The sequence below is a fragment of the Chrysochloris asiatica genome, unplaced genomic scaffold (genome assembly GCF_000296735.1).
Source record: "Chrysochloris asiatica unplaced genomic scaffold, ChrAsi1.0 scaffold00174, whole genome shotgun sequence".
Lineage (NCBI taxonomy): Eukaryota > Metazoa > Chordata > Mammalia > Afrosoricida > Chrysochloridae > Chrysochloris > Chrysochloris asiatica.
This window is the reverse complement of record NW_006408692.1, coordinates 5,208,057-5,220,704: the sequence shown is the minus strand read 5'-3', so window position 1 is coordinate 5,220,704 and position 12,648 is coordinate 5,208,057. Positions and strand designations below refer to the sequence as shown.

The window sequence follows — 12,648 nt, the reverse complement described above, 5'->3', positions numbered from 1 at the left end:
ATGTCCACACCTGTATCTCTGCGGTTCTGTCAGGCATTCATGGCTGTTCTGATCCTTCCCCCACTTGGTCTCTCCCAAGAATGCGGCTCCAGGAGCAGCTAAGCATTTTGACTTAGAAAGCAATGGATGTCTTGATTCTGCTACAAATTCTCCTAGCTGTAAGCCTTCCAAGCTTCTAAATGTTCCTTTATATGTGGTTCAGAGTTCTAGCACCATCCCCTGAGCCTGCTTGGTCTGGTATTCTGTGTTGTTGCTGACAGAGCTCCTCAAGATTTTTGCAATGAATAAGTCATTGGTCTTACAAAATTCCGTTTTATTTTTGACAACTTCCAATTTCCCTAGATTCATCTCTGTAGATTTCATGTTCCCATTATGAATGGATTTTTGCAGGTCTTTCTTCTTATTTTGTGTTGTTTGCCAACAAAAACAAACATCAACAAATGGAAGTCCCAAAAGGTTTACTCCATTCCCATCTTTATTGTCAAGTCTACTTTGAAGAGGCAGCACAGCCCCAGTCATATTTTGACTTCCTTCCAACCTGATGAGACTCATCTTCCAGCACTATATCTGACAATGCTCTACTGCTATTCATAATGTTTTCACCTTCCAGCAGCATATCTGACAATATTCCACTGATTTCATAGTTTTCAGTGGTTACACATTCACAAGTAGTCTGCCGCTCCTTCTTCCTAGTTTGTCTTAGTCTGGAAGCTCATCTGAAACCTGTCCACCATGGGTCACCTAGCTGGTATTTAAAATCCTGGTGGCATAGCTTCCAGTATCACAGCAACAAGGATGCCATCACAGAACAACAACCAGATAAGTTGTGGTTATGCACCATGCTGGCTATGAAAACTATTAAGAGAATAAAAGTAGAAAAAAAAAAAACAGGAATTGAAACAAATGAAGACAAACAATGATAAAGAGGTATTACAAAATAGAACTAGCATAAAGGAGGAAAATAAGAGACACACGATAAAGGAGGAATATATTAAATAACCAAGAATTTTAAAAAGTTCTAATTTACTTTTAAAATAGAACCTAGCTTAAAGTATGATATACATATACTGCGATTTTTTTGTTTTTACTCTAAAGCAAAGAGCCTTGTATTGCGGTTTTTGCTTTCCTACGACATAAAGAAATTTCTGTCTTCTACTTCACAGAATTTGTTATTAATTTGGATGTACTCTCAATAGGGAGGAAATAAGAGGCACAAAGATAAACTTATTTCAACAAAAAAGAAACTAAACAAAAGCAAAAACAGTAACAAAATCCAAACTGATATGAATTAACTGAGTTAATGCCATGAGCTACAATGTACACTAAGTTACTACATTTGAGATTACTGACACATTCTAATAAATCTCACCAATTTTTAAAAGGGGGAGAGAGGATCTAAAATAATAGAGTAAACAAAGAGAGCAAAATCAAATACATATTTTAATCCAAAATGTAATGCAAAATGTAATATAAATAAAACATAATATATTGATTAGTATACTTTATTTCTAAATACAGCAAATAATTCTAAAGGTTTAAATTAAACAAGAACTGGCCCCCCAAAATTAGTAAAATCTAAAAAGTCTAAGTAAGGTATGTGGAGCAAAAATACCACAATGAATTAAAACTAGGTGATTTTAAAAATTACTCACAAGTAGATTTTGCTTAGCAAAGTGCAGCTCCCGTATAACATAGTAAAGACTTGCAACTACAGAGCAAATGTCAGCCCGGTATCTATCTGAGAAGAGCTCAATGCCTGGAAGAAGCTGAGTGATTTCATACTGAGCATAACAACGCTCAATTTTAGGATGTGGAAGGGTTGTTCTCAGCAAACCCTGAAAATGAAAAAAAGGTGAATAGCTATCAAATTGCATTTGCATCAATAGATCAACATAATAAGCACATGGTTTACTTCCTAAAGTGCCTAGCACATACCTAGCACGCCTGTAGGTGTTGCAAATGATTAACGCTCATGTGGGCACCATATCTGACTTCCCTTGTGGTCACGAGAGGGAAATAAAATAAAACTCAAAATCCGCCCAAGGCTGATTCCTATGAAGTAGAGGTCAGAGGTGCTTCTACCCTACACCCTTCTTGACCCTATTCTGACATCAACCATCCCTCCCATAGCACTCTCGGCTTCACCACTAGGTGTGATAATAGACTGCAATGATCATACAGAACTCAGAACAATGCTCATGATTATGGGACTTATTAGGGAAGTGACTAGGGTACAATTCAGGATCAAAACCAACTCAAGAAGAGCAGTTCTCCAATCAGGAACACTGCTTGTCTGCCATACTGCAGGCACACTTCACTTTTGTCTTTAGCCTCTCACTTTTTGGCCCTTTGGTCTCTATCTCAGTCCATGGGCCTAGAGCCTGAAGCTGCTCTGTCTCTCCATGCCACCGTCTCTGCCATGGCCTCTGCCATCACCTCTGCTATCACTGCTTTTCCTAGTAGGGATCTCATGCTCCACTCATACTCTTCCTTCTTGATGGTCCTGGGATCTTCTGTGCCTACTTCTGAGATGGCTTTTAAACCTAGTTGTATGGCAAAACTAACCAATCCCAGCCTTAGCGTCCTATACAAATTATTTTCATGATCCCACCTAATCTCTTGGTGAGAGTTAAGATATTGGATAGAAAAGCCATATCAAGTAAATCCAAGGTGCTGCAGTTGCTAACCAAAAGGTTGGAGGTTCAAGTACACCCAGAGACGTGAAAGAAAGGTCTGGTGATCTATTTCTGAAAACCCTTTGGAGGACGTCACCAGGAGTTAAAATCAACTTGATAGCAACTGGTTTTATCATTACTAGTCATCATTTTAGATTCAAAAATGTATATATCTAGATGAGCCTTGTGAATGCCATGATAGCTGATGACACTATTTTCACAAATTGTTGTCTTTAAGTAGTACCGTGGAGTGGGTTCCAACTCATAGCAACCCTGCACAGGGTTTCCGAGGCTGTAAATCTTTACGGGAGCAGAACGCCTCATCTTTCTCCCGTGGAACCACTGGTAGTTTCGAACTGCTGACCTTGAGGTTGGCAGCCCAATTCATAACCACTATGCTACTAGAGCTCCTTATTTATTTTTTTTCACAAGAAAGTACTATTTTATTAAGTTATCAATATTTTCAAGAGAAATTATTGTATCATTACTTGCTGAGGGTCAGTTTTGTATTGGGCACCGTTAGTAGGTTCCTTATAAACATTCTCTTATTTATTCCTCATTAACCCATTCCTAGCATGTAAGAATTATTATCTCACAAATGATATAATCAGAGCTTATAAAATTAATTTACCAAAGGTCACACAAGACATTACATCAGGCATATCTGCTGCACAAGACCTCCTCAAAGTGTTCAAGAGCAAAGATATCAGTTTGAAGACTAAGGTGTGCCTATCCCAAGGTAGGGGATTTTCAATAGCCTCATATGCATGTGAAAGTTGGGCAATGACTAAGTATCAATGCATTTGAGTTCTGGCATTGGAGAAGAATATTAAAAGTACCACGGACTGCCAGAAAAACAAACAATTCTGTGTTGAAAGATGTACAGCCAGAATGCTCCTTATAAGACCGGATGATGAGACTTTGTTTCTCATACTTTGGACATGCTTCAGGAGGAACCAGTCCCTAGAGACAGACATCATACTTTGTAAAGTGGAGGATCAGTAAAGAGGAAGAATGGGTTTAAGGGTAACGACAATTATGAAGCTGGCACAAGACCAGGCAGTGTTTCGTTCTGCTGTGCATAAGCTAGCTATAAGTTGGAACTGACTTGGTGGCATCCAACACCAACACTAACAAAGGTAACTCAGTTAATGATGGCAGAAAGAAGATGTAAAGTCATGTCTACTTAACTAAAAAATCGATTTCCTTTCCACTATAACCAAAGGAGCTCTGGTAGCGTAGTGGTTACGAATCGGGCTGCGAACCGCAAGGTCCGCAGTTCGAAACTACCAGCTGCTCCGTGGGAGAAAGATGAGGCGATCTGCTCCCGTAAAGATTTACAGCCTCAGAAACCCTGTTCAGGGTCACTATGGGTCGAAACCGACTCGACGGCACTTAACAACAACATAACCAAAGGGGTGGTGGGGTGGTGGAAATAAATCCATTGCCACCAAGTAGATTCAAACTAACAGCAACCTTCCAGGCTAGAGTACAGCTAATCCACAGGCTTTCCAAGGTGGAAGTCTTTATGGAAGTAGAATGCCACATAGTTCTCCTGTGGAGCACTATGAATCACCCATCTTTTGGTTAGCAGCCAAGGATTTAACCACTGTGCCATTAAGCCTTCTTCCTTTCGATGTTGTTAGATGCTGTCGAGTTAGTTCCCACTCAGTGGTCCTATGCACAACATAATGAAATACTACATAGTCCTGTGCCAACCCCACAATTGTTATGTTTGAGCCCATTGTTCTACCACTGTGTAAGGCCATCTTGTTGGAGGGTGTGCCTTCCTTTTTTTTTTTCACTGACCCTTCACCTTTCCAAGTATGATACGTTAACTCCAGATATTGCTCCCTCCTGATAATGTGTCCGAAGTCTGACCATCTTGGCTTCTAAGAAGAATTTTGGCTATACTTATTCCAACATAGATTTGTTTGTTCTTCTGGCAGTCCATGGTACTGTCTATATTCTTCTTCAACACCATAACTCAAGTGCTTCCATTATTCTATGGTCTTTCTTATTTATTGCTCAACTTTCACATTCATAAGAAACAACTGAAAATACCGTGGCTAGGGTCGGGTCCACCTTAGTTTTCTGATATCTCTGCTCTAGAACACTTTAAAGAGGTCCTGTGCAGCAGATGCGCTTAATGTAATACATTGTTTGATCCATTGCTTGTTGCTTCCATGAGTGTTAATTGTGGATCCGGGAAATTAAGTTGTTGACGTCTTCAATCTTAGCTCCATTTATCATGATACTATTTATTGGTCTAGTTGTGAGGATTTTAGTTTTCTTTACATTGAAGCAAAAGCCATACTGAAGACTGTATTCTTTAAACTCCTTTCAATAAGGAAGGCTGTGCCATCTGCATATTGCAGATTGTTAATAACTCTTTCTCCACCCTGATGCTAATATATAATCCAGTTTCCTGGATTATTTGCTCTGCATATAGATTGAATAAGTACACTGAAAGGATACAACCCTGATGCACACCTTTCCTGATTTTAAACCATTCAGTAGCCCACTGTTTTGTTCTAATGACTGTTTCTTAGTTCATAGACCAAGGATTCCTCATGAGTACAACTAATTATTCTGGAATACCCATTCTTCACAATGTTATCCATAGTTTGTTATGATCCACACAGTTGACTATCTTTGCTAAAACACAAGTAAACATCTTTCTGGTATTCTCTGCTTTATGCCATCTGACATCAAAAATGATATACCTAGTTCCATGTTATCATCTTAATCCAGTTTAAAGTCCTGGAAACTCCCTGCCAATGCAATGATGCAATTGTTTTTAAAGTGTCTTCAGCAAAATTTTACTAGCATGTAATATTAATGATATTGTTTGATGGTCCACAGTCCACTGGGACACCTTTCTTTAGAATGGGCACAAATATGGATCTCTTTCAACTGGTTGGCCAGGTAGCTTTCTTCAAAATTTCTTGACACAGATGAGCCTCCGATGCTGCATCAGTTTGTTGAAACATTTCAATTTCAACAAATCTTTTACTATAACAAGTTATAAGCAGAAGCTATGGCTTTATTTCTGAAGGAGTCTAAATCAGACAGAGGTACTGCTTAACTTTTAACTGTATCATATGAAAATCTGTTTAATTTTACCAATATTCTTGGATATTTTATATGTACTTAATGTTGGAGAAACGAGTTGAATATACAAAAGGCCTATTTTACATTTAGAAATATTTTTCAAAATGTATTACATAACACTTTTTAATGTCAAAGATACAAAGTTATTTAATGTAAATATCAGAAAATAAATTCAATTTAGTTATTTATGAAAGTTATAATGTATCTTGCTTTAAAATACTATGCAGTTATTTAATTTTTAATTTTACCAATTTGCTTTAAAATGATTATTTTTTTAATTTACAGGTTTTTGAAATAAATCCCATTAGAAAACTTTTATTTTAGGTATAATGTTACTAAGAGATTATGACCACATTACATAAAAAATATTTTTAAATCACTGATTTTGTAAAGCATAAACAGAGTTATGTTCAAGAATAAGACGTAGCAGAAAGTAAGGACTATTAAGATAAGGAATCAGAACCTGAATATCATTCCTTTTACATCCTTGTTTCTTTTGCTTCTTTTGTTTGAAGCACAGACAGGAAAATGGAAACATCTGGCCTCATATTCAGAGAAGCCTTTCCCAGAGAACATAACTCTACAGATTTCACAAGCTAATCAGAATCCTCTGATACACAGAACAAGGGTGTCCATCCTTCAAAGTAAACTGTACCTTTAGTAGATTGCAAAGGCCCATGGCTATATCCCAGAATCTCAAACTGTCTTGTACTTCAGATAAAAGCTCCTTTCTTCTTCAGTAAAGTCAAACCAAAAACCTAAGAACTGTAAACACTCTACTTCAGTAGTCTCTAACTTTTTCTTTTTTCATTATGTGATCCATTTTATAGCATACAACCAGGCAAAACTTAATTTAGAGATGAGGTAACTTAAAGTCAACAATTTGGAGTCAAACAGACCTACTTCATTGCTCACTGACAAAGTGATCTCACTAGTAACACAAGACTCAGTTCAGTTTCCTTATCTGTCAAATTCCCTTCTTTGGTAATCTTCTGGTAGCCTTTGTTGAACGGTAACGGTAAGGGGAAGGTGTCAAAGCTGGTTCAACAGGCTAAGGAGAATGATGCGCTTCTGATATTGAATCTTCAAGGCTCATGCTATTTTCCTAATTATGCATTTTAAGATTATTACAAATGATTGCATCTTTTTTTGCTGGTTTAATGAATGGCTGTGCTACTACAGTAAAGCATACATAATTAAAGTTACCTGATAGAGTAATGCAGACAAAATGCAACAGCTGATTCTCTTTTCAACATTTGATGTCTTAATAAATCTAAATAAGTATAAGAAAAATAATTTGATTAGTAGACACTTTTGTAAAACTACTTTGATTAATATGTATTTCCAAAAACTCAGTTTTCCAAAGTTAAAAGTAGTCTTTATGATTCTCAAAGTGTTAAGTAGTCACATAAGATGTAGACAGAAAAATATACATAAGCAAGTGAAAAGTCACCTGTAATCCTGCCAGGTAAAGATGGTTATTGGCAATGTTTTGATCAATTCCCTTTGAGAATCTTTTTTCTATCTGTAGTTTATACACATTCACAAACACATGTACACACATATACACACATGTTAAGACTAAAACTATATACCACATACTGTTTTATTCATGGATATAATAAATTATAAAGGACTTTTAAATTTTATCATATGGATGTATGATAATATAAAATTATTAACTCCAGTTTGTGTGTTTCCAGTTAAGAAGTAAACATTGTTATAGCTAGATTTTGGATCACTTGTGCAATTAGTCCTACTGCATAAACCTCATTAGTGGAATTTTTGGTAAGAAGTTTGATAAATATTATCAAATAATTCCCCACAAAGACAGAATCCATGTATTTTCTCATCAGCATTATGGAGACATGCACAACATGTCTCTCCATCAAAAATCATGAGAATGTCTCTCCATTTACTAGTATCATGTTTATGTGCCTTAAAATGATTTAAATTTGCTATATAAGGGTCTTGAAACCTGCATTTGCATGCATAACCCACATTACCTTACCATTTCTTTTCTTACTTAGCTCCAATCAGGAGGCTTTGCAATAAAAATAGCATTGTCTTCCTGCAGTCAGCTTCTCTTTGTGGATATCAGAGTGTAATATTCTGTCCTTGTGAGCAGTGGGGAGAAGAGTTCCTTCTACTGAAGGAGTCTACAGGACAGCTGGAAGCCTCTGTAGAAACACACATCCTGTGGAAGTCAGACTTCCAGCTGGGTAACCAGGAAGAGACCTTCTGTTGGCTAAAAATCACCACATAATAACTTCAGAGGCTCAGCAAAGCTGCGGTGCCCTCTGGCAGAGATGCTACAGCTGTTTTTTTCCAAGCTGTGAACTTTTCTATTCTTTCCTGATGAATTCTACTAGGTCATAAGCTCAAACTCGTGGTGAATGTGTATTTACGGATGAGTTTCTCCCCGGGAATGAAAAAAACATCAAAATTGGCAGAGGTTTAAATTTTTTAATGTTTAATACTTTTAAAGTATATAAATGTATTCATGTTTTTAATATGAAAAAGCTAATATAAAAGGCTCATATCAAGGTTCTTGAATTAGGTGCCAGGCAGTGTACCTCCACACTGTTATTCTTACTCTCCTACCACCTGCTCATTCATTCAGCCATTCATTCATTTACTCATCCATTCATTCATGTGTTAAACAAACAGTTACTAAATACCATCTCTGTGCCAGGCACTTGGGATACATGAGTGAACAAAGTAAAGACCTAGGCCCACATGATATTCACTAGGAGATTGGAGGTGTTACAGGAAGGGAGAGCGTCACAAGAATAAACATGATAAATAAGTGCACAGTATATTCCTGTACTCATGTCTTCATTTTATGAAGTGTCCAGGTAGGTGCCCCACAAAGGAAGACTGTTACGTTCTGCAGCATGCTGCTCCACATCACACTCACTGCGCTATCTTTGCTGATATGACTGCTCCTTGCAAACATCCCCAAATGCCAACTGTTGACAGAAACTCCTCACTGTAATCTTTAAAACCTGGAGGAGAAAAGCTGTCATTGGTATTAGTAAGTGAAGTGCCAAACTCTTTCCATGTATGTAGCACGTCTGATTTCCTGAAGATGTCATCGAGAGCCTGGCACCAACACTTCAAAGCAGCCCTAAAACAGAAACAGAGCATTAAAGTTGATGCCATTAAATCTACCATCCACAAGGCAAAAGACATACACTGAAGAAACATTTTAATAAAAATGTTGAGACTAAATCAACAGCATTCATTTCTCATGAATGACAGTTTTAATGTACGTTTTTTACTACACTATAGTACTATTGGATATCTAAAATTTATGATTGAGAACATTTTCCCAAAGTAATTAAAAAATGATTCAAGCAAAAGAAGTTTGCCATTGGTTTACCAACCCCTAAAGAAACTACCTTTTCTTTTCTGCAAAGATGAGTACATTTCCAAGTTCATGTAGTGCCTGGACTTTCAGACTTCTTTGATTGCTGGCTTGGAGAACATCTGTATTGTTAATCAAGTAAAATAACAAATGTCAGCTTCTGCAAAATATTTTCTTATAATTTCAAGAATATTTTAAAATGCATTCTTCTTTAATACAAACTGAAAGCTAATAGAAACCTTTAAATGACTTACACGTCAACATTTGTTGTTGTTGTTAAGTGCTGTCGAGACTGTTCCGACCCACAGTGACCCTGTATAGGGTTTCCAAGGAGAAGCTGGTGAACTTGAACCACTGACCTTGCAATTCAAACTGGCTTTTCAGTCCAACACATTAACCCACAGTGACATACCAGGACTCTACACTTCAACATAGTTGTTGTTAGGTGCTATCGAGTCAGTACAGACTCATAGCAATCCTATGCACAACAGAACAAAATACTGCCCAGTCCTGGGCCAACCTCACAATTTTTGCCACACTTGAGCCCATTCATGCTGTCATATTTCCAATTCTTCTCACTGGGGGTCTTCCTCTTTTTCTCTGACCCTCTACCTTACCAAACAAGATATCCTTCTCCAGTGACTGGTCTCTCCTGACAATATGTTTGAAGTATGAGAGACAAAGTTTTGCCATCTTGGCCTCCAAGGACCATTCTGGCTGCACTGCTTCCAACACAGATCTGTTGGCTCTTTTGGCAGCCCATGGCACTTTCAGTATTCTCCTTCAACACCGTAACTCAAAAGCATCAATTCTTCTACAGTCTTCCTTATTCACTGTATAGATTTCACATGCATATGAGGTTACTGAAAATACTATGGACTGGGTCAGGCACACCTTAGTCCTCAAGCTGACATCTTTGCTCTTCAACACTTCAAAAAGGTCTTGTGCAGCAGATTTGCCTAATGCAATAGGTCATTTGATTTTTTGACTGCTGCTTCCATGAGTATTGATAGTTGATCCAAGAAGAATGAAGTCCTTGACAAGTTCAATCTTATCTCCTTTGATCAGAATGTTGTTTATTGGTCCAGTGGTAAGGATTTTTGTTTTCTTTACATTTAGATGCAATCCATACTGAAAGTTGTGGTCTTTGATCTTCATCAGTAAGTATTTTAAATCTTCTTCACTTTCAGCAAGCAAGGTTGTATCATCTGCATATCGCAGGGTGTTAATGAGTCTTCCTCCAATCCTGAGGCCATGTTTTTCTTCATATAACCCAGCTTCTCAGATTATTTGCTCAGCATACAAGTTGAATAAGTATGGTGAAAGGATACAACCCTGTCACACAGCTTTCTTAATTTTAAACCATTGTGTTCCCAGGTTCTGTTTGACAAACTGCCTCTTGGTTCATATCATTGCCTATAAGAGTCTAAATGGAATCTGTTTTCAAGCTCTTTCATCCTACTTTTAGGAGCCAGCCTTTTCTTGGAAACCCTATACAGGGTCACTATGAGATGGAAGCAACTCAACAACACTTAACAACAACAGTGGTACTATAGGTTAAGCACTAGACTGCTAACCACAAGGTTGGCAGTTCAAACCCACCAGAGGCTCCATGGGTGAAAGATGAGGCTGCATGTTCCAGTAAAGATTTACAGTCACAGAATCTACTCGATGGCAGTGGATTTTGGAGTTTTTTCATCCTCTTTTTAGAGCTAACATTTCAGGCCCAACTGCCATCCCTATGTTAATGCAGATCACCTTGCAAATGATTAATACACTTTGAAGATGTCTTAAAATGGACTGTTATGATGATTGCACATAACAGTGAACAGAGGAAAAAAACAATCAATTGGCCACCTTAATTGGATTAATTAAATTGTGTGGTGTCTGAACTACATCTTAATAAGCAGTTAAAAACCAAGTAAATGAACATCTAATCAATAAACCTTACCAATAGTTTTGTAATAGGAAGAAATCACAAGTCCAAGTTGTGAAGACGGAAGTTTGCTCTTTTCCACTGAACTGAAAACTCTGAAGTGTTCCTGAGAAAGGTCAGGAGGCGTTGGCAAATGCAGCTCCTCTGTACCCAGGCAGAAGTCCACCTTTCCAGGGGTAAGTTTTGAACTGTTTATTCCTCCTGTGTCTCCTAAATTCATTAAAACAATTAGGAAGAAATTTAAAAATGGAAAAAGATGGGAAGTTAGTGGGGAAGAAAAAAGAGTAAATGGAAAGGGAGAAGGAAAGGAAGATTTTATGTATAGCTGAGACTTCGTTGTACTTTGAAGGATATTGTTCCCTTACACTTAGGATCTAATATCATTTCTGAGGAGCCCAGTATGTGTGGATGGGCTCTATAGCCATATTATTTCATAAGAACACTACAAAAGGGTCGTTAGCCAGAAAGTAAATGTTGAGAAAATGCTTTGCTTCTCTTGGGAATCCTTGGAAGCTACATCTTGGGCATGCCTTTTTTTTTACAGCTTCCAAAACACTAAGATGTTAGTTTGCCTCGGGGGCAGAGACCTCTGGGACAGAAGCACTACACAGGTAGATCTAGTAGAACTGGTAGAAAATCTATCTCTTTATAAGATCAGAGAACACAAGAAAAAAGGAGGGAGAGAAAATATATTCTAGGGGAAATAGTCAAAAGCAATGGAGAGAAAAATTAATATGGATGTTGACGTTCACACAGCCTGAGCACTGGGAATCAACTGTTGAGAACATTCTGGTACCAGGTAAGATTTAGAATGAGTTGGTGGAAATCATTTGTAGGCATTGTATTTGCTTTATGGCTAAAAGTATAATTTGCGTTATGGCTAAAAGTATAATATGGTTGAAAGCACATGATTTAAGTGTAGTTTTTCTACTAAAGAGATTTTTAGTACAAATCTCTTAGATTGGAGACCCAGGGCTTCTATGATCCCAAAACGGATGTTCACTAAATAAATAACACCTTTGCCTCCACCTGGTGATGCTGTTGCTGTTAAGTGTCATCGAGTTGGTTCCGACTCACAGCAACCCTGTATAGGATTTCTCGGAGTCCTAGGGTGGCGCTGTGGGCTAATGTGCTGGACTGCAAGGTCAGTTTGAACCACAAAGTCTGCATTTCAAGCTCACCAGCTGTTCCTTGGAAACCCTACTATACATGGTTGCTATGAGTCAGAACTGACTCAATGGCACTTAATAACAACAACATAGGGTTTCCGAGGAGCAGCTGGTAGATTTGAACAGCTGACCTTGTGGATCACAGTCCATTGCTTATCCTACAGCGCCACACCAGGAATATTCCATCTGGTGATGTTGTTGGTGGCGGTGTTAAATGCTGTCCAGTAGATTCCAACCTATATTGACCCTGCATAGTGTTTCTGATGAATGGCTGGTGAGCTTGAATAGCCAACCTTACAGTTTATACAATAGTACTCTTTAAATGGATAAAAAAAGGGACATATAAAAACTGTTAAATATAAGAATCTTCATTTTTTATCCCAT

The 12,648-nt window shown here is 37.7% G+C and overlaps 1 protein-coding gene across 1 annotated transcript in view; it reads right to left on the bottom strand.

The window, feature by feature from the left end:
* LOC102815127 (chromosome unknown open reading frame, human C12orf63) overlaps window positions 1-12,648 on the bottom strand; it is a 193,956-nt gene that overhangs the window by 137,395 nt on the left and 43,913 nt on the right. The window contains exons 7-10 of the mRNA XM_006871817.1: window positions 9,194-9,281; window positions 8,710-8,919; window positions 6,996-7,062; window positions 1,653-1,835 (exon numbers count right to left, since the gene is read on the bottom strand). Of these exons, the coding sequence (XP_006871879.1) occupies window positions 1,653-1,835; window positions 6,996-7,062; window positions 8,710-8,919; window positions 9,194-9,281 (548 nt within the window). The remainder of the gene's footprint in view (window positions 1-1,652; window positions 1,836-6,995; window positions 7,063-8,709; window positions 8,920-9,193; window positions 9,282-12,648) is intronic.